The 24,201-nt window shown below is 37.9% G+C and overlaps 1 protein-coding gene across 1 annotated transcript; it reads right to left on the bottom strand.

Moving 5' to 3' along the window:
- Positions 1-641: 641 nt before the first annotated feature.
- On the bottom strand, positions 642-23,161 carry LOC134802818 (paired box pox-neuro protein). The gene is made up of 3 exons (XM_063775547.1): positions 22,836-23,161; positions 5,952-6,147; positions 642-1,636 (listed from the first exon to the last, which is right to left on the bottom strand). Exons 1-3 carry the CDS (start codon positions 23,097-23,099, stop codon positions 969-971), a joined length of 1,128 nt encoding a protein of 375 aa, XP_063631617.1. The 5' UTR covers positions 23,100-23,161; the 3' UTR covers positions 642-968.
- Between the last annotated feature and the right edge of the window lie 1,040 nt (positions 23,162-24,201).

The raw sequence follows: 24,201 nt of genomic DNA, 5'->3' as shown, positions 1-24,201 counted from the left end.
ACTGAATTAATCTATTAACTACTACTTTACATTACTTGGTCAAAATTTAATAATGGCTTAAAGACAAAATATTTTGAAAAGTTTCTATTTACTAAAACTATTTTTTACAATATCACAGAATCATATATTACACGATGATTACACTAACTTTGTTCTACATCTAAATATAGCAAGTAATTTTACAGCGATGATATAGACAACATAATTTACTTACTACCTACTTAAAGTTAACTTTCATTGAACAACAAACATCGAAAGTTTTGGAGTGAGCTTTCTAAAATAGTTTGTATAAAATTATGTACATAATATATGTTGTAGTGACAAAGTGACAAGCTTTAATTTTCTAATGTAGATTGCGATTATTTTTCACGATTAGAATTTTGCCAAAAACTTTTCTTAATTATGAAAAATGATCTACAATAGTAGTGTAGAACACACTTTACTTAGATAGTTTAGTTAGATCAACTTAATTTTGCATAAATACAAACTTTTTTTTAGATAAGATAATGAGATTATAATAATGAAAATTTTGTAACTGTCCAAAAAAGATATAATATATCTTGCCAGAATTATGACAAACAATTACAAGGAATAAGTTTTTCTAACAATACATAATTATATCATAACATAGTTTTGTTTGCTAAAGGTATTTTGTTACAGCATTGTCACTGGAATTTAAAGTTTATTCTTTCACTGGTGAAAGTCAGTTTTGTATGGCACGTAACTTTTCCCCGTGCAAAAATATTCAGCGTCGACCATAAAGGCTTTACTTATTACTAGATATATTACCTACATATAACAACACTGAATTACATACAAATAAAATACCTAACCAAATGCAGGAGTAAAATAATCTCTTCCGAAATATGGCAAATTTATTTACAGTAGGTACATTTTTCTCTAAAACAATCGGTACTGGTTCAAATGATTTCTTACAATGGCCAGTGATAAACAGCTGCTACCACATTTTAGTTGCCTGCTTTTATTTCAGGCCTGTCCGTTTCTGCGAACCCATCGTTGGAACTCTGCCCCGAGCAGAAGCTTGCAGGCGAGCTTCTGTTACTAGAACCCTTCTCCCTCTCATACTCTATCATACTCCCGCTAGGCTGTCGCAGAAAGTTCTGGAACACGACAGGATTCGAATTCACCATTTTGTCTGGCTTCTTCAAAAGCTCTTCGATGGAGTAAGGGTTTTTCTTCTTCTCTTTTTCATGTGGCGTTTTTCTTTCTTCTTCCGTCTCCTGTTTATCTCTGCTATCGTCGCTCGCTTCTACAGAAATGTGCTCAGAATTCTCGGATTTGACTTCATCCGGATTGATCCTGGTTAAGAGATCGTTGTGCAGATTAATGGCGTATGGTGAGAAGTTTTTTGAGTCTGGATGGTAGGGGATCATGATCCTCTGCCATGGGGATATGGGGTAGGGTTTCAAGAGGCCTTGGGCTTGGACTTGGTTGGCTAGAAGCCAGGAGGTGGCGAGCCGCCTATCGTAGAGCGGCTCTGAGGGTTGAGGAGGCGGGATCCTGACGGCGGTGTGCGCGAAGTACGGTGGGTTCTGCTGAGATGGCATAGACGGCGGTAGGTTCTTCAACGACATGTAATCCATGACGTTTTGAGGTTCTGATGGCGGGTAGGAATCTGAAAAGAAAAATAAGTAATTATTTATCGGTTATCCTCCTAAAATGGATACTGTCATTATTTCAAAATTGGACATCATGGACATAATACAAATGAAAGTGTACAATGTTGTTCCTCATTTTAGCGCATTCCCTGAAAATCAAAACCAAAAAATCAAAAGAAAGCACGGAATGCAACACCGGACTATCAGATTATCGTCTTTGTATTTATTTATTTCTTTATTTTTTTTTATTTCTTTATTTAGAAACAAACATTCTCTTATAGTAATAAATTATTACAGTAAACGGTTATTAGACTTATAGACCTACAGTTTCCTTAATAAGAATATATAAACCATACAACTTATATAAGTAGTACTAAAACTAAGTGGAATTTCAAAGTTGAAATGAAATTAAAGTTACTAAAATACTCAATGGAATTTCGAATTTGGAATGAAATAGAAGTTACAAAAATACTCGTGCATCCTAACGAAAACGGATAAATTTTAATAACAAACAAAAAGTGCACTTAGAGTTATAAACTATCTAATTAAAGCCTATTAATACACTTCAAGGTCAGTCGTTTGAAACTATATAACTTTTCATTGAAAATATCTTATTTATTATTATAATGAGCCTGTTGTGTCCCACTGCTGGGCAAAGGCCTCCCCCCTCTTCTTCCACTCGTCCCGGTTTTGAGCTACATCTGGCCAGTCTCTCAAAAAGGAGTCCAAGTTATCCCGCCATCGCCGACGAGGTCTGCCGGATCCCCGGTGTGACTCGTGGGGCACCCACTCTGTGGTTAACTTGGCCCACAAGTCGTTCGGCATGCGGCAGACATGACCAGCCCAGTCCCACTTTAGCTTGGCCGCTTTTTGAGCTACATCTATTATCTGAGTTTTTGAGCGCAGCGTGGTGTTCCGGATGCGATCCCTTAGTTTCACACCTAATATGCTGCGCTCCATAGCTCTCTGGCAAACCCCGAGTTTGGACTTCTGAGCTTCCGTCAAAGACCAAGTCTGAGCACCGTAAGTGAGGACTGGAAGTATGCACATGTCCATGAGCCTACGTTTGAGAGACAGAGGTAGGTCTCCCTTCATGAGGTGTTTCATGGACCAATAGCTCTTCCAGGCGTTCTCGGTCCGTCTATTGACCTCTTTGTCTTGTCGCGCCTGGAAAGAGACTATTTGGCCCAAATAAAGGTATTCATGGACATATGCAATGTGTTCTCCGTTTACCTCAATCTTACGTTTTGTGCTGTTGGACATGACTTTGGTCTTTGACATATTCATCTTCAGTCCGACCTCGAGGCTTGCGTTGCTAAGGTCTTGTAGCATAAGATGTAGCTCAGATGCCGTTGAGGAAAAAAGGACTATATCATCGGCGAAGCGAAGGTTAGTTAACCTTTTTTCGCCGACAACCAGGCCCTTGTCTCCCCAACGCGGCGCAAGCTTCCGGAAGACATGTTCCAATGTGCTGGTGAAAAGTTTCGGCGATAGCGGATCTCCTTGTTTAACTCCCCTTTGTATATCAAAGGACGGGCCAGAAGACTGTAATTTTATGGCGGCTGTACTATGTTTATATATAGTGCTTAGAAGTTGGATGTAATTAGGGGCTATTTCTTGATTATGTAAAGCTGTGAAGATGGCATGGTGCGATATGCTGTCAAACGCTTTGGAATAATCTACGAAGGCTAAGTAGAGGGGGAGGTTATGTTCGTTGCATTTTTCGATAATTTGGTTTAACGTGTGCAGGTGGTCGGTGGTAGACAGTCCGGGGCGGAATCCCGCTTGTTCGGGTGGTTGGTGCAGATCAAGTTGGCCTGAAATTCGGTTTTCTAAAATTTTTATAAGTATTTTATAAAGATGGGATACAAGGCTAATAGGGCGATAATTTCCTATATCAGCCTTGTCGCCCTTCTTATGCAACAGAATTATGTTCGAGTGGCACATAGTTTTTGGGAAAATTTGGGTTTCTATAATTTTATTAAACAATCTGCAAATGTGTGGAATTAATGATGGCTCCCCAACTCGCAATGTTTCGGTTGTGACGCCATCCTCACCCGCACTTCTGCTGTACTTCATTTTTCGAAGTGCCAGGTACACATCGTGCTCTGTAACTGGTGGGATGGCGCTGAAACTATCGCCTTCGATTGGTGGATCTTGAGTTCGGAGGGGATCAGAGTAGAGAGCCTTATAATATTCTGTAGCAATATTTAAAATTGTGTCCCTGTCTCCCTGCTTTGTTCCTCTGCTGTCCCTCAAGCTAGTTATCCAGCGTTGCTCCTGTGATGCACCTTTTTTTGCGGCCTTGAGGGACTTGTTTTTTGTTAGAGCTATTTCTACCAGTTTTGTATTATGGTGTCTGATGTCTGCACGTATGCTACGTTTTACCAATTTATCTTTTGCTCTGTATTCTGGGCTATTTGTTTTGAGGTGTAAAGACTGTCTCTCATCTATAAGTTTTAATGTATTTTCGGTCAGTTTTTTATGTTTATTTTTCGTTGCTTTTATTTTGTTGCTGGCACATCTGATACTATTAATTATGTGGTTATACTGACTATCAACGTTATAATATCTAAATTTTGAAATTTATCATCATACCTTCTAATGAAACCGTTTCTCGCGTATGAAGTTCGGCTACGAGGAATATAAAAGAGGTTCTTCTTTCTACATGCTCGCTCACAACGACGGGGTACTCTAAAGGATAGAGATTTTAACAACTCAGGGGCGTCGATAATGTTGTTTATGATTTTATAAAGAATTATAGCATCAGTGCGTTCACGACGCAAGCACAAGGATGAAATATTATATCTCTTCATAGCGGTAGAGTAATCTATGTATTTATTTCCAGTGCGATAATCAATTGTTTTTACAAACTTTTTTTGCACTTTCTCAATTCTATCGCTATGGATTTTATATAGCGGATTCCACACCGCGCTAGCGAATTCCAACCGACTACGGACATAACTATTATACAATATCTTATAAGTCGAAGGTCTCCTGACATCTTTACCTACGCGCAAGATGAAACCCAACTGTTTAAAAGATTTATTTAAGATATTGTCAATGTGGGGCACAAAGGTAAGCTTTGAGTCCATGATTACGCCGAGGTCACGAATCTGGTTTACACGGGTTAGCTCTTTATTGCAGAGATCATACTTGAAATTAATATTTGTCCTTTTTCTACTAAAGCTAATAACAAAACATTTTCCTGGGTTTAAGAAAAGATTATTTACATAACAGAAAGTCTGGAAATTATGTAAATCGTTTTGCAATAAATTACAATCGTCTGGATTTCGTATGACTCTGAAAAATTTCGTGTCGTCGGCGTATAAAAGCATGTTTGAATTCTTGATACATTCCGTGATATCGTTTATATACAGTACAAATAATAAAGGCCCCAGATGGGAACCTTGTGGAACACCAGATTTATTTAAAAACTTTACACATAAGTTAACAGTATAGCACCAAAGCACTCACGTGGTATATACCTACATATTTAAGATTCAAAATTAGAAGAATATTAATTTAACATTACATAACCTTACATATTAAAACCAAGACGTTTTCGAGACCAGATTGACCTACATTATGTATAATCTACAAATATTGTTCTTTTAATGGATTAAAGCAATAGAGTCTGTTAAAACAAAACGGGGCACTAAAATTATATGAACATCTTAACCTAATTAAAGCCTACTAATTTAGTCGACATTTTATAGTTCCCGACAATCTGTTTTCCTATAATTAAATAGACATAGTTGTGTATGTCGCAGTGGCACCTGGTGCCGAGAATTTACGTCCGTTGTGAAGTTGTTTGACGTTGTTTGCTTTTATTTTGGTGTTGAAATACGATTATAGTTGGTTAATGTGTAGATTCTTGTCGCTTACATTTATAAGTAGATTTGATAAGAAGTTGACTTAATTGAATTAATCATGCTTAAAAATATATTCCGTAGGTAATGGTGGATTTAGGCGGAAGGGACGATTTCACTTTGGTCAGTTAATTATGAAGCGACGTTTCGAAACTTTAAAAATATTAGACAGTCCGTCGCCGACAAACGGCAGAAATGGAAATCAGATCTCGTGTAACTCGCGGTAGCCCTATACTTGTGACTCCAGGCGAGATAGAGGATAGGGAAACGTAACTGCATTCAGCGTGGCGAATCGAATCACGCTGTGCTTTAGGATAGCAAGGACCCGAACTACCTATGGCCCGCGGGCTGGATCTGGTCCAGCCGCGAGCCTTTCCAAGCCGCTTAGGCGCTGGATATTCTTCGCAACAGTAAGGGGCGCCACTAGCTGAGAAGAACGGACTGTTTAACATTTACTTACCACTCCTCCCTTCATCCTCGCTCCACGCCAGCCCGCTGTTCCTCAGGATCCTGTTCACAGACGACACAGAGGGTATGGAGTGGGGTTCGCACACGCGCGCGCTCAGCAGCCGCTCGCGGATCTCCCACGCGAACATGCCGGGGTTCTCTTGCTTCAGGCGCAGGATCTTCTTGACCACGGTCGGGGTCGCGACTTGCTGGAAAAGAAGGGGAGTTTTAGAATATAGCTTCAAAACTGTAGGGTCTGGTAGGAATCGGTGACCACTTGCACCATCCGGTTATCGGTTAAACTGTTAAACCGTTAACTCAGAAGTGTCAAATTGTACTGGTAACCAAGGTAACTCCACTCCAGGTTTAAGTTAACCGGTTAACCCCGGGTTAGTAGAATGATGCAAGTGGCGCTTAGTATTTACCACTCGTAAGAAATAGTATAAGTACTATGTTTAAACGTTGGCTCTTTTTAGTTTTACTGCATAACGGTATTATCCTTTAATGACAATGTAATAAATAATCCCATTTGTTCTTAATGCATGTTGGTGCGCAGCTTTGTTTTTTGTGTGCGGATAATTATTTAATGTAGATTGCTTCCTGGTTGCACTTGGTGTAGGTAACTAGTCGATACTCTTAGTACTCGCTTGTAATATATTAATAATACTATAATGTTATCAACTCTGACATCTAGAGTCAGTAAACGGCGTTTAAGTTTAAAATTAAGAGGGGTTGAAAGTTAGTTCGAAGCTAAACTACTAGTACTAGACCAACATTGATTAAAGGGATGTAAAAAACTTAAGCAAAAGAGATCAATACTTATACTTATTGGAAAAAGGCTGAATGCTTTTTTTATTTAGTTTTACAACACGTGTGACGTTTCCCAAAAACAAATTTATCATCCAGATTACCGGCCAAAAATTACAAAACCCAGTAGCCATATCGATCATAATACACAATAATATATCCTATACCAAGAGCAACAATTACCTGACCACATTTAGACTTTACGCCTTTGTAATAAGGTATAAAAATGATCAGTTTTGTGGACAGTACGCTAACCGAGTAATGGGTAAAGCCGGCGTACTAAGTCATTACTGGGGCCACCTGTGAGTTCGCACGGACTTTAATACACCAATATTACCTGTGGACATGAAGAGCTGTAAAGATACGGGACTGTAATTAAAATTCCGACACTAAATCTAATTTTGATAAGCATCTTTATTGCAACTTTACTATTTTTGTGTGATGCTATATTTTGAATCGAGGAAATAAAATAAATTGGTCAAACTATCGTTAGGTCGAATTTTATGTACTTTATGAGACACTTTTCCTGAATCTCTGGATGATATGAATTGAAAAATGGAGCAAGGTTAGGTACTTAATTTTTAAGCTATATACGAGATACGACGAGGATGTGCCTACAAAATTTTATGCGTGTTCTACATTCATTTGAGGGTACAGAAATAAATAGAGCTTTTTATGTGCAATATAAGTACCTATGCAAAAATCAAGTACAGGTATAACAAAAATGTACTACACATATGTGGTAAACCTTAATACTAGACTACTATTACTTAATACTAGACTACTATTAAGGAAGTAATTTTTAATTGTTCAACTTCCACAGAATAGAAATCCTCAAGTCTTACAAAATATTATGACATGCATTTTGAACGCATCAAAAATAATTATAGATTACCCCGTGAACGTGCCCTTCGATTGAAAAAAAGAAAAAATATGGCGCTAAAATTGTGCGCTCAATAGGATATCGATTGAGCGTCTAATGGCGTAATTATTAGTTTCCCGCCAAAATTGACGCCTTCGCTCGAAAAGGGATACTTTACCACACCTAATCCCGAAGGCTACTATTTACACATTAACTTTGACAGACTACTTAAGCGTACCGTAATTATGTTTTAAAAGCACGCATGCGTGCGAGGAAGCGTTTTCGCGGCAAAAAATAGGTGTAATTGATTTTTAATCTCGATTCCGTAAATTCAATCAAACAGATGATTGTTGGGATGAAGGAAACGGTTGCAACGGAAAGTTTTTTTTAAATAATCCTGACGGTTTTTAATATTTCTCGCGTTTTCCTACGATTACTTCCTGTTTAGTAACAATCCGACCAAACAAAACAAGTAAGTAAAGGGGCCCACTGATTAACAGTCCGCCGGACGGTATCGGCCTGTCAGTTAGAACAAAATTTTGACAGTTCCGAACAACTGATAGGCCGATACCGTCCGGCGGCCTGTTAATCAGTGGGCCCGTTAAGTCTAATAATTCCTATAGGGATTAGATTAGGTACCTACTAATTACGATTTAAAGACGTGTACGACATGTCACTCAACTAGTGAGTGATAAGAACGCCTCTATCTACTAAAGTGAGGTAATAAATAGTTACCTTTCATTCTAACAAGTAGCCTTACCACGACTGCCTGTAAATTTCATATTACCTACAACATTTCCTAATATTAGAGTATCACAGTAAGTTTTTCATTTTAAGACGAAACATATAGTTATATGTGCCTACTTTAGTCTAAGTTTTACAACGTATGTCGCAAAGCTCCGCGTGTGACTGTGATGTGAAACTGTAGTGTTACTTTCATCTGCGTTAAAGTATAACAAATGACAGCAAAAAACCGCTTCATCTCATGGTCATTTACTCCGCAACATGATCGCAGTCTAAGTAGCTTGACTTGGGATTACGCATTATCGCGAACAGGTATACTATAATATTGTAAAATACATTGCCTGGCCAAAAATCGGTGCCATAAAAAAAGTGCGAAAAAATAAACCGGAAGAGCCGCACCACTTCCTGCGGCAAAACTGTAAACGCTAAGCGGAAATTCTTAATTTGAGCTGACACATGATTAGTTGAATCGAAGATTTTGAGAGATTTCAAAGATTGACACCACGTCAGTACCAATAATAATAATTTAGGTAAGTACCTTAGTTTTTGAGTGAGCGAACTTTCTTGACATGTCGGTAACTGCTAACCTCTTCGGAAAAAATATTAAATTTCAAAATCATTAGCCACCCTTTTTAGATTCCCTTTCTAATCAGGTAAGTATGTTAACAATTTAATATTCAGGTACCTGTATATTTATTTTATTTTATCTACTCTTAATTACGTTACCCGTTAAGCAAAAAAGTTGGCACTATACGGGCCAGCTGAATCCCAAAGTATCCCGTTGACATCGCCACAATAATTCATTCATAATTACGCACCCCGTAAACTAGACTATAGACCAAAACACCTGCCACATTAGCAGAGAAACCTCTAGAATTAATATCGAATCAATGTATCATTATAGTCATTATAGTAAAGTCGCACGCCCTGCGAATTATCTCTCACCCCATCAAGGTGGAAAGTCTAATAGAAATCCGTAATAAGAATCACTAATCGTCCACGCGTTTGCGTACAGTTACGCCAGCGCCATCTCGGTGCAAAAAGCGATATTGGATGTGTCAAGGCATGATGGATGTGCGGCGCAAAAACGGTGAACGGCGCCGTGACGTGCGCGGTGAGGGAAGGGAATGCTACTGTATCGCGCGTTGCGGAGCGTTTGAGAATGTCACGCCAAAATTATATTGAACACGTATAGTTTAGAATTAAAACGGTGCCCACAAAATTGCTGGATATAATTGGTTCTGCGTTGAAAAGGCATCCTCCCATCAAACACTTTTCTAAAATGTATCTTCTTCCGTAATTCCGTTCGACCGGAATTCATGCATTGCAAGTAAATGCTTTGCCTTAATTACGAAAAATGAAGGAAATTTCCAGATCTAAGAATTTTTCTAAGTTTTTTCGAAACTACGCAATTTCCACATTAACAAGTATACTAGGTACCTATGTATGTGCTAGTTGCTTGTAAGCAAATTAATACAGTGAAACCTGGTTAATTGGCACCTGGATAAATGGAAACCCTCAATAATTGCAACCAAAAGTCCGGTCCCGGTCCCTTGAGACCAAAAGGCCTCTATAATTGAAATTTTGGAACCTCTATAATTGCAATTTAGATTTTAGGGCTTTTCGTAATTTTGCCTCTGTAATTGACCACGTCGCAACTAAGACCTCTATAATTGACACTGTGCTAAAAAAATCCGTTATTTTTGCTCTTCTTTTTACCTCTATTATTGAAACGAGTCTTACTTATTACCTCTGTAATTAAAATAATGTAGTTGTAGACAGCAGAAACAATATTTTAATAGCAATGATAATTTTATTTATATCTTCATCCAGAATTCAATTTATTTATTGGGTATCTATCACAGCCTGTAGTAGGTGAAATAGTTTTAATTAAATCAAAAACAAAGTATGCTTTTTACATTCCAATAAAACTTTCTTCTACAATTCAAGGGATTTTTTTAAACCCAAATGATTAATAAGAAAATAAAGTAGTAATTAATGTAGTGTAAAAGTGCAAGTATAGACAGAAGCTATATATTTCAGGTCTACTGAAACCCAGAACGTAAGCGTGTAAATCTACTTTCAATGGTTATTTGCACCTCCATAAAAGAAATTTGTCAGAACGCAACCTCCATTAATGAAAACCTCTATAATACTATCATTCCACCTCTACTTAAAACGCTATGATTCGCATCGAGGAATTATAATAGGGATTGCAAGGTTGACGGAAACCGACTACCAGATGAAACTGTCAGGAAGGCAATCCTGGGTTATTATTTTATTTTTAAATCACCACGGATATCATGCCGTATCAAATAAAAAATATGTTTAAATGTGCCCTTATGTCGTTAACAATACGGTTCTGTTTGTTTTAAGATTCGGTGATTGTTCCAGTCTTAAATACTTTAGGTGCCTTGTGATTAAAGTTAACGGAAGGATTTCGATCATTACGTGTTTTTCTTGGTTTTGTTTGGTGTGAATAATATCCCATGCATATCTTTGCACAGTTTTTGTTCGTTGACATTTCGCAACAGTAAATTTGCCACCCATCCAGATGGTTTCATATAAGTACTTAGCAAGAAAGCGGCTCTCCTAGGGATATAATCGTAAACGTATAATTTAGATGCGTAGCCATAAGTAAGAAGTTTAGAGTCAGCTTACGCTTATACGACTCTACTTGAATGACACGTAAAAGCACTTCGCAGTACTTAAATATTTTAATCAGTATATAAACTTCAGATTTAGACTTCGCTGGCTTGGTCAGCTGTAGAGGTTGGGGGAGGATCGAACTGTGATAGGAGCATATGGGGCACCTAGGTGGAAAACGTCCCAGATACCGCTGGAGTGACCAAGCCCCAAGAGACCTGTCTGCCCTCGAAGTACCCAACTGACGTGAAGTGGCACAGAATAGGGCAGAGTGGCGTTCTCTTATGTCACTGAGTCAGTGAAGGAAGTAAGTAAACTTTACATATTCTTGATACTATTCCTAAGATTATTTAAAACGATTTTATTTATAACAAGAAGACATGTTCTCAATCAATCAATCAATCAATCAATCAATCAATCATTTATTTATTTCTTTGAATGTGGTACATTAGTAAAGATGTAATAACACAATTTTGTTCAGCACATCCTGCCCGAATAGGCATAGAAAGTTCGTACAGTTTTGGCCTACCACTATAAGGCGATCTGTTCTTAAGCTACATCATTACATACAAATGTTTAGCTATGTTTCTCAAAGTAGGAGTAAAGAATCCAATTTTCGCACTTATGCCTGTTGTTTGGCTAAACCAAACACCAGGTCAGGCCAAGGCCAAAGTAGGTACGTGTCAAGACCTTACCTATAGCGCCACTTGCGCCACCCAGGGTTAAGCGACTAACCCAGGGTTAACCGGCAAAATCTGGAGTTACCATGGTTACCAGCACAATTTAACACTAGGTTAATGGTTGACTCCGGGTTAGTAGCTAACCTTGGCTGGCGCAAGTGGCTCTAAACTAAACCGTTCCAGAAGCACAGGATTCTTCTGTTCTGTCAGCAGGCTTATCAAAGTTATCTGGGTATATCGAGCATTTGAGTTGAAACCCTTAAGGTCATTAAATTCCACTTTTTGTTTTATTCACAATCATATAGTCTGTTCGGAAAGAGAAGAGTCGTGGAATGTATTGGGCCCCATACATTCTACGACTCTTCTCTTTCCGCACAAACTCTAACATGCTTCTTCTGTAATAGTTTATGCAAGGTACCTTTGACCGAATCGAACATGTCAATATACTGCTTATCAAGCTTTGCGACTGCGTCCTAACCGGAGAGATAAACTGAGCATATCTGCTATAATTTCCAATATGTTTTATGAAGCAGCTTTACGGTATTAAAGCGAGTAATAATATTGACAGTGTAATCCGGCGAACTCGTAAACGGTGTATTATCGGTGCAAATCCGAAAATCCGCCGATCGCCTGCCAATCGGCCGGCTTTTGTGGTGGCTAGTCGCGGGGTTTAGTCTGCCATGATGATATAATTCTGTGATAGGCACATAATAGACTGTAAGGTGGTGGTACTGGTGCTCGACACGGTCCCAGTACATGTCATCTTGAAACTTACGTCATTGTCAATAGAGGTGATAGCAGGGTGTCATCTATTGGGCATTAGCGTGTCGAACACTAGTACCACTACCTTACCTAGTCTAGATATTCGGCTTTTATTCGTTACAGCTTGTGAATCCACTTTTTAGCTTAATGTTGTAGAGCAACTGGATCGTTCTTCAGAAGGTATTTGCGAATGAAGCGAATTTGAATTTAACGGGCGGTGATATTTTGCTTTTAACTTTTTAACAATTGTAAATGGTATTTTAAGTACTGTGCAAGTGTGCACAGATGATGCGTGTGCGTATATGTGCAATTGTGCACACGTGGGCGTTGTAATATATGTACAGATTCTTATGAGAGTCGGCAGGTCGGCACACGGCTTGTGTGACGTGTGCGTGCACGGCTCCAACATTTTAGCGCACGTGCACGTCTACGCACACGCACCCGATGTGGCCTTTGGCCTTTAGGCTATAAGGTACCTACAAAGTTGACGCCATTAAGCGCGACCTATAGTTGACACAAACATTGCTCGTTTAATAGTATAAAAATAATAAAATGGGGCATTATCTATGAAAAGGGACCTTATTGTTGATGGCGCTTACGCCGCACAACATCGCGCGGCATTGTATTTATAACGGAGCATCGTTCATAATGGCGTAAGCGCCATCAATAAGGTCCCTTTTCATAAATAACGTCACAAATACTTATAACTGGTTAGGGACTGAAGAACAAGTTAGGGACCTGAAATTGAGCTTTTCGCCTCTGACCGTCATCGCATTATGGCAGTTGCTCACGTTACATAGCGCTAATAAAAAAACCGGACAAGTGCGAGTCGGATTCGCCCACTGAGGTTTCCGTACTTTTTAGTATTTGTTGTTATAGCGGCAACTGAAATACATCATCTATGAAAATTCCAACTGTCTAGCTATCACGGTTCATGAGATACAGCCTGGTGACAGACAAACAGTCGGACAGTGGAGTCTGAGTAATAGGGTCCCGTTTTTACCCTTTGGGTACGGAACCCTAAAAAAGGACGAATTCTTTGATTTCCAGTATTTTCGTAACAGGAATTTATCTCCCAAAAACTATAAAATCGCGGACTTAATACCCAACATTCTCTGCCAGTAAACCATGGTCATTGTCAATAAATGAAGCTATAAATAATTCAGAAGCGAATCTGGTAAAAATGGCCAGTTATTGTCGAACGCTGAAACTCGTCAAAAATGTCCATTGTCCGCGTGCTGGCAAAACCAACATTTCGGACAGTTTTGAGGCTATACAGAATATAATTATGAGAGTAATGTTTTTTGAATGTACGTACAGTCAGCTGCGTTAATTTGACAGCAAGGAAAGGGAAAGTTTGGTCGCAGTGGAAGGGTTTTTACCAACGGGTTTTTAGGCGCAGTTGCTCCTGCGGATGCACACAGCACAATGAAATAAGGACTTATATATTTTACTTGAATTAAGTATGAGACCTATTGCAACTTGAGATCACGCATACTTATATATAGATAACAACATTTCAGGATTATCCTGAAAATTAGGAATGAAACGAAAATGTTCCGTGCAAAACAGTTAATAAGGAACCCTTATGGTGGTGCGACTCTGTCTCTGTCTGTCACATCACTATAGTTGGTCAAACCAAATTTGTCAGTAATTAAGAACAAAAAACTATACTCATCCTATTCTTTTGGGTGCTAGTACTAGTGTAAGACAAAGATATATTAGTATGATTCTCATTATCTATGTTTGAAATGAGACAGTCCTTTGACAAACATCCCTTCCACACGTGTGGTTATTAAGGCCTCCACAGATAACGCGGCGATAGGTGACGGCGGGTGACAGGTGCTCGCCTTTCCCATGACCCGACTTGACCAATCGCGCCATTACTGTTACAAATTACCCGATCCTACCCGCGATTGTCGAAAACGACCTAATTATTTGAAAATGTCACGTTCGATTTGACGGGTTGTTTGAAGTTTCAATAAAGTTTTTGTGGGTATTTGTTAGTTGTGATTTAGTCAATACAGACCTTGAGTCTTTTACCATTTTTTTGCGAGTTCCTTATCGTAATTTTATATTGGTTTGAGAATGTAAGTAATCCTTTGTCTTACGTTTTATTGTAATACTGTGTCGTGTAAATTCAATTGTAAGTAGGTTTCATAGCTAATAATCCACATGATAATTTGGAAATGTATAATTAGTTTCCATCAATCTGTCTATCAGATATTATAAAGGGGAGGCCCTCAAAGTAAATTCAAATAGAATGCTTGGTACAGATTTAAAAAAAAGAACTGATATTCTGAATTTTGTCTAAATCAGGCAGAACCATAAACATTAAAACTTGAATTCTGAATTCAGTTGCTTCAACGGTGATCCTTAAAATAGTTTAAAATTATTCCAATGGCATAGCGTGTCCACCTGTGTGTGACCCCATGTTAATAATTTCATGAAAACAACAATTACAATTCATGCGCTTCAGTGTTGCCATTGCTTATGCAATTAAACATTGCTAGTGTTGCTATTGAATATTTCATATCCACGTCATATTAGTTGACAGAGCTGTTAATGTCTCTTTGGCATGTCATGGCGCACGATGCTTATCAGAAAGTTTTCAATAACATACGAATATTTTTTAACCCTTTTATGTTCATAGCGAATGATATATTTGCCATGCGCTTAACCATAAACAAGCCACCGGTATCATTAATCAAACAACTACTGGAAGGATTATAAAATCTTATTAAAACTTCTCTAATGTTTAAATAATTGCCAACTTTATTACTAGAAATAATAAATTAATCTTTGATCCTTAGACATCATAATTATCTATTTAATAACAAATAAGCGATAAATAAAACGAACGTACATTTATTTCCCTTATCCTATCGTCTGTCAATCTTAAAAAAAAACAGTAGTAAAAATTTCCGACCTTGTTTTTGGATTCCGAACGCGAGATCTAATAAAGATATGGTAAAAGAGCGTTCTGAAGCCGCGTTCAGGTAGAAGTTCACCCCCGTTGTATTAACATGTTATTAGGATAAATTGTCGCGTTCCGTCCGGAAATTGGGGGCGATTCGGAACGTGTGGGGATGATATTTAATTGGCGCGGTTCCGTGTACGTTGTGTTTGAATAATCGTCAACCATGTTCTGAGTTGTCGTTTTATAATCGACATGGACTAATTATGGTGGCTATTGTGTTTTGTTTCATGCCGGCGTTAATGTTTAATATGTATTGTGAACTGTATGTACAGTCACCACACTGGATTGTTGTGTAATTTAGGGTTCTTGCTAAATTGAAAATTCTATAGCGTAAGTATTGAACAACCAATTTAGCTAGGACCCTAAATGGCGCAACAATCGCGGAGCGTGATGGTATAGGCGAAAGTTTTAATTTTGGACCCATTTTGTACCTTGTCACAGTGACAATAGTATGCGGTTTCTAGCGACTTTCATATTGATTGTCACTGTGACAAGGTATGAAATGGGTCATAAATTAATACTTTCGACCGTACTACAGTACTTACATTGTTTCGTAGTTATTTTCAAATTGATATGCACATGAGACGTCAGTGACGTAGAGAAAACTTTTATAATGTTTCCATCTCTTCTATGTAAATTTGTACATCAGTTATATTATTTTGAATCTTCTTTACTGCGACATAAAGTATTTTTTTGCATATCCAACATGCATGCTTTGCCCATGTAATGAGATAAGAGTATTCACACACTGGCGAGGGAATTTCTCGAGTGCGCGAAAGCCTTCTAATTGGCTATACCGAAGCGACCCTTCGGTCACATTCATATTAACAAGTAAAATAAGTTGATACCAACTTCACACATACTTTATGGAGCAGTAAAAATAGCAAATTGGAGAATGCAAGATAAGAATACAATTTTTTAGTAAATGAATTTTTTCCGTAGTTATTAAAACAAATATTCCTGAAATAAAGTTTATTTCAGATGTGTAATAACAATTTGTTTGGTTTTAAGGATAATTAATTTAGGCATCAATTTAAAAAACAAATATAGTTTATACACGTAAGATTCCTTTTTTCAACATTGATTCAGTACTTAAGCCATGAAAAGGTTACAGGTGGATAATTTTAAGTAATTTGCTGTTATATCCATAGCTAAGTTCCCACAGATAAACTACAAACTTAACAGCACAGTGGAAGGAAGTGGAAATTAAGAAACAAGTAAAGAACACTAATTCTTGCCCATTAATACAGCTAATAAAGGCAAAGCGGTACAAATACGCCAAATTATAGAACTGTGAAAGTCGAGTTCAATAGTGTACCGCCCACTGGCCATAAAGACGCAGAGGAGCTGTGGCGGCTCCACTAATTATGCCCATTTGACCATAAACTGTGGCCATCGATCATAAAGGCCATAACTCGTGGCCGTAAAACGGATAGCGTACGTATGTAGATTGGGGTTTGAGGCGTGCAAATACGGTGTTTTGATAAGTGACCATAAACGGTTTGGTGATTCGGAGATCGGCCGTGCAGTCTGCGTCTGTACCTAATTGTGATTTGTTTTGTTTGGAGGTCGATAAACTTCTCCGAATTAACATAGAATACCTATCGGAAATTTTCCAATGGGTACTAAAATTGACAGGGAAAACTTAGTGTTTTTGGTCACATAATAATATAATTTAAATATATTCTTTCCTTATTAGTATCTAATAACAAAATTCGAACCAAAATAAAAGTAACTTCTAGGTATACAGTTTAATGTTTTTTTGCAATCTGTCTGTACATTTTATGATGAATTAAATAGTTAATAGAATAACATAATAAGTAATGTAGAATTAACAAAACTTAGAACCTAGAAGAATAAGCTCCCGGCAGAATTAACTATTTACTTAAGTAAGTAGAGCGCCATGCCGGAGAAACCTTTAGTACCTGGGCTACCTTTTTTGTAAATACCTAATTAAAGGAAAAATATTAGGTACCTATATTTTTGGCCACTTTTGCCACGGATGAACCACACAATGGAGGCATAGTGCTGACACTATTGTCCCTTTCTCGAAGAATGTTGAGAGAAGACGGTTGTGTCGTGTAACGTCTATAATAACCGCCAATTTTAGCACTTTGTCGAATTAACATATATGTATTTACTTAAATAAGCGAAAGCGGGAAATGGCATATATTCACACCATTTTCACATCAACAGAAAAACATAGTTTTCCGTTCAAAATAACAATGTATAATCATATACATACATAGTTTTAAGATCAAAGACACACCGACCGAACACTCTTTTACACTAAGCCTCGTATTTATTACAAACCATTACAACTACGCTGTTACTTTCGTGCTAAGCAACAGTTAAAGTTTAATTGTTCCGGGAATAGAGGGTCAATTATTATCAAGTGGCACCGGTGTATTAAAGCTTCTGAACCGATCACCGATTATCTAGAAAAACTGTGATACGGATTAACAAACTTGTACATGCCTCATCAGAACTTGCGTAGCCTGTAGCTTCATACTACTAAACTACGAGTAGTGTTTGACGCCGAAAGAAAACCTGCAAAGCTAACTTTGTATCGGTTTTATATTCGATTTGTTAATTACTGTGAAGCTCAGGATTTTCGCCATTAGAACAGAAGTAACGGTAAATATTTGGAGTTCGCGTGTTTTCTCACGTTGTGAAATTAGTTTCGGTCGGATTTTGTTTTAATTGCGATACACATACGGATTTTGCTATGGTTCATCGACAAATTCATTGGAAACGTTTAGCTTTATGCTACAACGAACGAAACGAAATCAATTTCGCTCGTAGATTTTTATTCGTAACGGTCGAGTTAAAAGTAACAATCATGAGTTAACAAAAACAAAGCCTAGCAACAACAATAAAATCGGTTGAAAAACACGTGCAAAACGAATCACAGTAGCGTTGAAGTATTTAACATAATATCTTATCATTTATTGCCATTTATAACTCTTAAGTAAGTTTATCATCCCATGATCAATTGGCTTGTCCTCCTAAGTTAATTATCATTTTATTGCTCTCTACGAATGTAATAACACTTATCCCATGGTCGTCCTCCCAAATGTGGGTCAATTGTCCCATTTGCATTAAGGTGTTTTACATATTTATATTACATTGCTATACCCGTAGTCTAATTCTGAAATCATGAACACACAAATATTTTATCGGGAAATCGTTTGATTGGACAATTATCGGATTCATCGGGCCTTGAGCATAGGTCACTCGCCGAAACGTTTTGTCCGACATATGACATTGCAATGCAATCGATTTTGAAGAGTTCAGTTTTGATTCGATTCGGTCTGAGATTCGATCCGGATTTATTCTGCCAGTGTTTTGTGCAATTAGGCAAGGGACTGTTTTTGCGGTTTAATTATTAATATATATTTTGTGTTTATTTTAAAAACATGGCAATTTAAATGCTGTCATGCTGCTGGCCAAAGATTTACCAGTTTCATTTTTTACACTCATTCGGTAGGTATTTGAACAAAATTCTGCTACGTAAAGCTGGCCATACACGCTAAGGGTACGCCTGCGCAGTTTTGCCTGTGAAGTTCAACTGCACAGTCGAAGCTGGTTAGAAAACGGCACAGGCGAAAGCCACATACGCTACGTTTTACCTGTGCAGTTGGCAAAACTGCGCAGGCATACCCTAGTCTTTATGGCCAGCTTAAGAGTTTAAGCCTGTGTCAGGTACCTTTGAGGATACTATATAGTTAACACGGGACTTAATCGCGTTAGTTATAAAAGTATGAGTGAAAATTGTGCTAGTTTAAATCAATATACCTTTCATATATCCATGTTATCCTTATTTTATGTCTCTCTAAGTAGATTTTTACACTCTCTTTACCATCTCCTTTTTCTCTAACCTAATGACAATGATAACAGATTATATTGTGTATAATGAATTTAAAATAAAATGCATCCTGATTTTTCGAACCCTTTACCTACAGCCATGTGTTCATGTTGGATTGGCTGACCAAGGGCGGGTTTAAATTCAGCAAGCTGTACCCGCACCTTTTTCATTACTTACACAATTTTTTGCACAATGTTTAGATTAATACTTACCTACTTACTCCTTATACCTAAGATGGACTAATTACCTACCTAACCCTTATACTATACCTAAGAACTTATGTAAAAAGTAATGAAATAAACGCATTTGTATTTGTATTTGTATTGTAAGAAATTCCATAGTAAATACTCGTAGAGACGACAAAGGGCGTTATCGGGATTTTGCTGGTACGTCATACATTGAGAGTTGTCTTTCACGTCAAAATATGTATGTATGTAGAAATATTAAAAAATATGAATCATACTCCTAACTCGGTGCTGCAACAGTGCATCCTCGACCAAAAATGTGAGCTTTAAAATGTGTATTTCACGATGATATCATGTCATTGGCTCATTCGACACGACCGCAATCCGACCGGCATTCGATCCAGCAATCGACACTCTTGATTAGCGGTCAATTAAGCATTTCCATAAAAATAACAGCGCCAATAAAAGTATTCGGTGATTTGGTAGTATTTTGTTGTAATCAATTTTTGACGTCGGCGTTCGTTTGAGTCGGAATGGTAGTTTTATATGCGTACCGAATTCGGCGAGGCCGCGTTGAATACGCTTACTGGAGAACGCTTCTGGGTTCCCGAGGACTAGTCGTTTCGTCTCATGTAGCTTTTTAGAAACTGTTTTAAGCTGGCTTTACTTCTTCACGTCGAGGTGGATAAGATAATCCGAAAAAGTATCCAAATTAAAAAGTCAAAAGCATTTATTTGTCCAACATGGGTATATATACATAAGTACAGGTCCCATATACATCATTATTGTATCACTATGTTGCACCATAAGGCGTACAATTTTCATTTATGGACTGTGACTGCATGCTGTGTGCACAGTTACCATTCATTATCAAAATCATCTAACAAAAATTCACTTACACTATAATATGCTTTATTAACTAAAAATTTAAATAACTTATTTTTAAAACTAATCATGTCATCTGTATTTCTTAGCTCATTTGGAATTTTATTAAAAAAATATTATTAAAAGTATATGACACAATTATTTTGCAAATATTAATATTTGCGAATTACTTAAAAATTAAATTAAATTTATCTATATCAAAAAAAGTGTGCAAATTATAGTTATATACGCATTATCATCAATTAAATAGAAGAGTAAATTATCCTTGCAAAAAATCCATTCATACGCGAAAACGATAATGTACTATAACAATACCTCTGAAATACAAGACTGAGGATAAACTATAAAATATAATCAGACACACCTACTTTGCCGATACAAAAAGGCGCTAAATTCGTTTGTATTAATTTGCCGCCTTTTTCTACTGACAAAGTGAGTGTGCCAGAGTATATTTGACTCTATTTATTTATGGTACATTTTTTAAAAACACTGGCCACTAAAAAACAAGATGCCACTAAAAGTAATAACCTACGGAACCGTAGCACCCAGTCGCCGCGTTTCTCGCCTCCCGGCCGTGTCGAAAGGCGTCTCAGAAGCCTAAAACCGGGTCATTTTATAGTTTATAATTAGTATAATTACAGCCGTTGCCGATTCGGCCGGCCGACGGTTGCATTGTTGATTTTGATGCTCTGTGTTATGTGCGTGAGTTAGATCCATTTGATCCAGGTGGCAGAGGAGATAATTTGATGATATCGTTTTGGAGATTCGAGTAGAAATTTGATTGTATGGTTGATTTGGTAGGTAGGAACTATTGATTGACACCGGAGAAAAAATCTATATTTTTACGGGTTTAGTATGTACAGTCACCCCGCAATAATATGTTACATGTTACACAACGAAGGCAGCAAAAATATCTGACAGTGACACGATCTGTATGTAGATTGTAGAGCGATAAGAGCGTGTTACATATTTTTGCGGCCTTCGAAGAGTAACATTATTGCAGGTGACTGTGACTGTACTATCGATCTTTTCAAGACTACATAACATGAAAAATAACGGAGTTGTATTGTATACTTAATTGTAGACAAGCGACGATTTTTCAGTAAACAGATAAAATACCTAAACCCAGCTTATTTTGGGTTTGAGCCAAAGAAGAACTTGTGAGAAAATTGTGCTGAATTGAGGTAACCTGTTTAATTTTACTTTGGAGGTAACTTTAAGGATTTAGAATTTATAAAGCAATATTCCTAAAATATCGTGATAACTTTTTCTCGTTTAATGATTCAAAATAATAGTTTTACAACATGACTGCATCGTGTCTAGATAGACCAGGAAGTGGACTCCAATAACCTGTGGACGATTGCATTCAATTCTTGTTTGATCACGCCGATATCACGTCACAGTTATATGTCAAGTCAATTTAAATACCGCTTATGACATCATTCTCAATTTTAGACTAATACGCCAGCAGATTTTAATCTTTTATGTTATAAAAAATCATTTCAATTTGTGCAATACGGTTTAAATAAATAAATAAATCTTTAAGCTTCTTGTAACAAGGCCGTCTATTTGTACTCGTAAAAAATGTGCGTGAAAATCTTGGATACATAACTTAAAGAGACCAGCGGCTGTGGTAGGTTAATTACTTTGGTTTTACTTCCCTTGGAGCTCCTCTAATGCTGCTCATCTCGTAGAACCGTGATAGGGGCTTTGACACGCAGCCATGGGATACAAGTAGTTAATGTTGGGCTGTGCGCCCATGATGACGATCATGATGTCCTAGCGCAATGAGTGTACTCAGCTTGGTCTTACTTCCACCGATGGAGCCCGGTCTAATGCTGCCCGTCTCATAGAACCGCGTGAGGATCTTGAACACGCAGCCATGTGATACTAGCAGCTGTCTACTGATGTCACAGTGTTGCACGCCCGTGATCGTAAGCATCATGGTCTAGCACAACAACTTTACTAACCTTGGTTTTACTTCCACGGATGGAGCCCTGCCTAATGCTGCCTATCTCGTAGAACCGCGTCAGGATCTTGAACACGCAGCCGTGTGACACTAGCAATTGTCTGCTGATATCACAGTGTTGCACGCCCGTGATTGCAAACACCATGGTCTAGCATAACAACATTACTAACCTTGGTTTTACTTCCGCCGATGGAGCCCGGCCTAATGCTGCCCGTCTCATAGAACCGCGTGAGGATCTTGGACACGCAGCCATGTGATACTAGCAGCTGTCTACTGATGTCACAATGTTGCACGCCTGTGATCGCAAACATCATGGTCTAGCATAACAACATTACTAACCTTGGTTTTACTTCCACCGATGGAGCCCGGCCTAATGCTTCCCGTCTCACAGAACCGCGTGAGGATCTTGGACACGCAGCCGTGTGACACCAGCAGCTGTCTACTGATGTCACAGTGTTAGCACGCCTGTGATCGCAAGCATCATGGTCTAGCACAACAACTTTACTAACCTTGGTTTTACTTCCACCGATGGAGCCCGGCCTAATGCTGCCCGTCTCATAGAACCGCGTGAGGATCTTGGACACGCAGCCATGTGATACTAGCAACTGTCTACTAATGTCACAGGGCCGCACGCCCATGATGGCGAGCTCCACGATGCGCTTACGCACCACGTCGGGCAGCGGCCGACCGTTGACGAACACGCCGCCGAGCTGGTTCACGCCCGCTTGCCCTGTGGACATCGAAATATTATGAGACGAAAGGGATAGATACATTCTTCTTACCTAAAGCGATACCTGCAACGTCACTAGTTGACTATGACTAATGTCGTGTAGATGGGACCAAATACAAAAATTTAAAAGAAAATTAATTGACTACCGTAAAATGGGGTGAGTAGGGTTCGCGGGGAGAGTTGGGTTATGAATGGGGAGAGAAGGGATGAAAGGGGGATGAGATGGGATTTTAAGGCTACTGCTACAAAAATAATGTATTACAATTTAAAATGGAGCTATAGTACCTAATACTCATAATAAAAAAAATCGATCCAACAATCTTCCAAAATCACCTTTGTATGAAAACCCATCACACCCCAATTACGAGGGACTACGGGGTGAGGTAGGATTTCCTGTTTATCGTCAAAGTTATGAAATGGAACTACCCAAAATAAAATAAAAACTAAAATACAAACGTCCAGAACACTTATTATATACACCATTCAGTTTGCATATGTAAAAATAAAATATTTGAATGTCAGTTTTGCGCCTACTCACCCCATTTTACGGTATCTTATTTCGGCTCACCAGTTGTCAATATTTTGTATGGGGCAGCAAATTTCTTTTTATGATTTCGATTCAGAAGTTCTTCAGTATGGATTATTGGATTATGTATTAACTTTGCACAGTATGGCTAAACGTTGAAAAAGCACCCTGTACTAGGTTTTAACTACCTTAAGAAAAACTTTTTTAAACAGAGGAATTAATTTAATAGTTAAAACGTTGAAACATTTATCGGAAAAAAAGCCCATGAAATAAAATAATGCTGATATTTTAATAACTCATCTTAATTTATTACAGGAAGTACAATTCTAATATCAATATTATGGTCTCTTTTGTAAACGCGCTACCGATCCATAAATAACTATACAATAAATAACATTCATTAACTCGACTATTTGACCATTCCAAATTCGAATACAGTCGAGTTTCGCACTAACGGTCACATACACCTGTCTTGAGGCTAATATTTATTTGATTGCCAAATCCACATCCCTGTCGGAACCCTCAATTATGGGCATAACGTATTTTTTGTCAGATCTTGGAGATACGGCCCTTTAGCCAAGTCCTGATTAGTATGAGTAATGACTGAGCTTTTGTCAGT

This window comes from Cydia splendana, chromosome 2 (genome assembly GCF_910591565.1).
Source record: "Cydia splendana chromosome 2, ilCydSple1.2, whole genome shotgun sequence".
Lineage (NCBI taxonomy): Eukaryota > Metazoa > Arthropoda > Insecta > Lepidoptera > Tortricidae > Cydia > Cydia splendana.
The sequence above is the reverse complement of the archived record's forward strand: the minus strand, read 5'-3'. Positions and strand labels throughout refer to the sequence as shown.

Bases quoted from the DNA above. Each gene is read 5' to 3' on its own strand.
- LOC134802818 (XM_063775547.1), bottom strand. From the start codon at position 23,099: ATGTATCTATCCCTTTCGTCTCATAATATTTCGATGTCCACAGGGCAA. The intron at 6,148-22,835 runs GTTAGTAAAGTT...CTTCTTTTCCAG, and splicing joins TCGGTGGAAGTAAAACCAAG to CAAGTCGCGACCCCGACCGT. The intron at 1,637-5,951 runs GTAAGTAAATGT...TTTTCTTTTCAG, and splicing joins CGAGGATGAAGGGAGGAGTG to ATTCCTACCCGCCATCAGAA.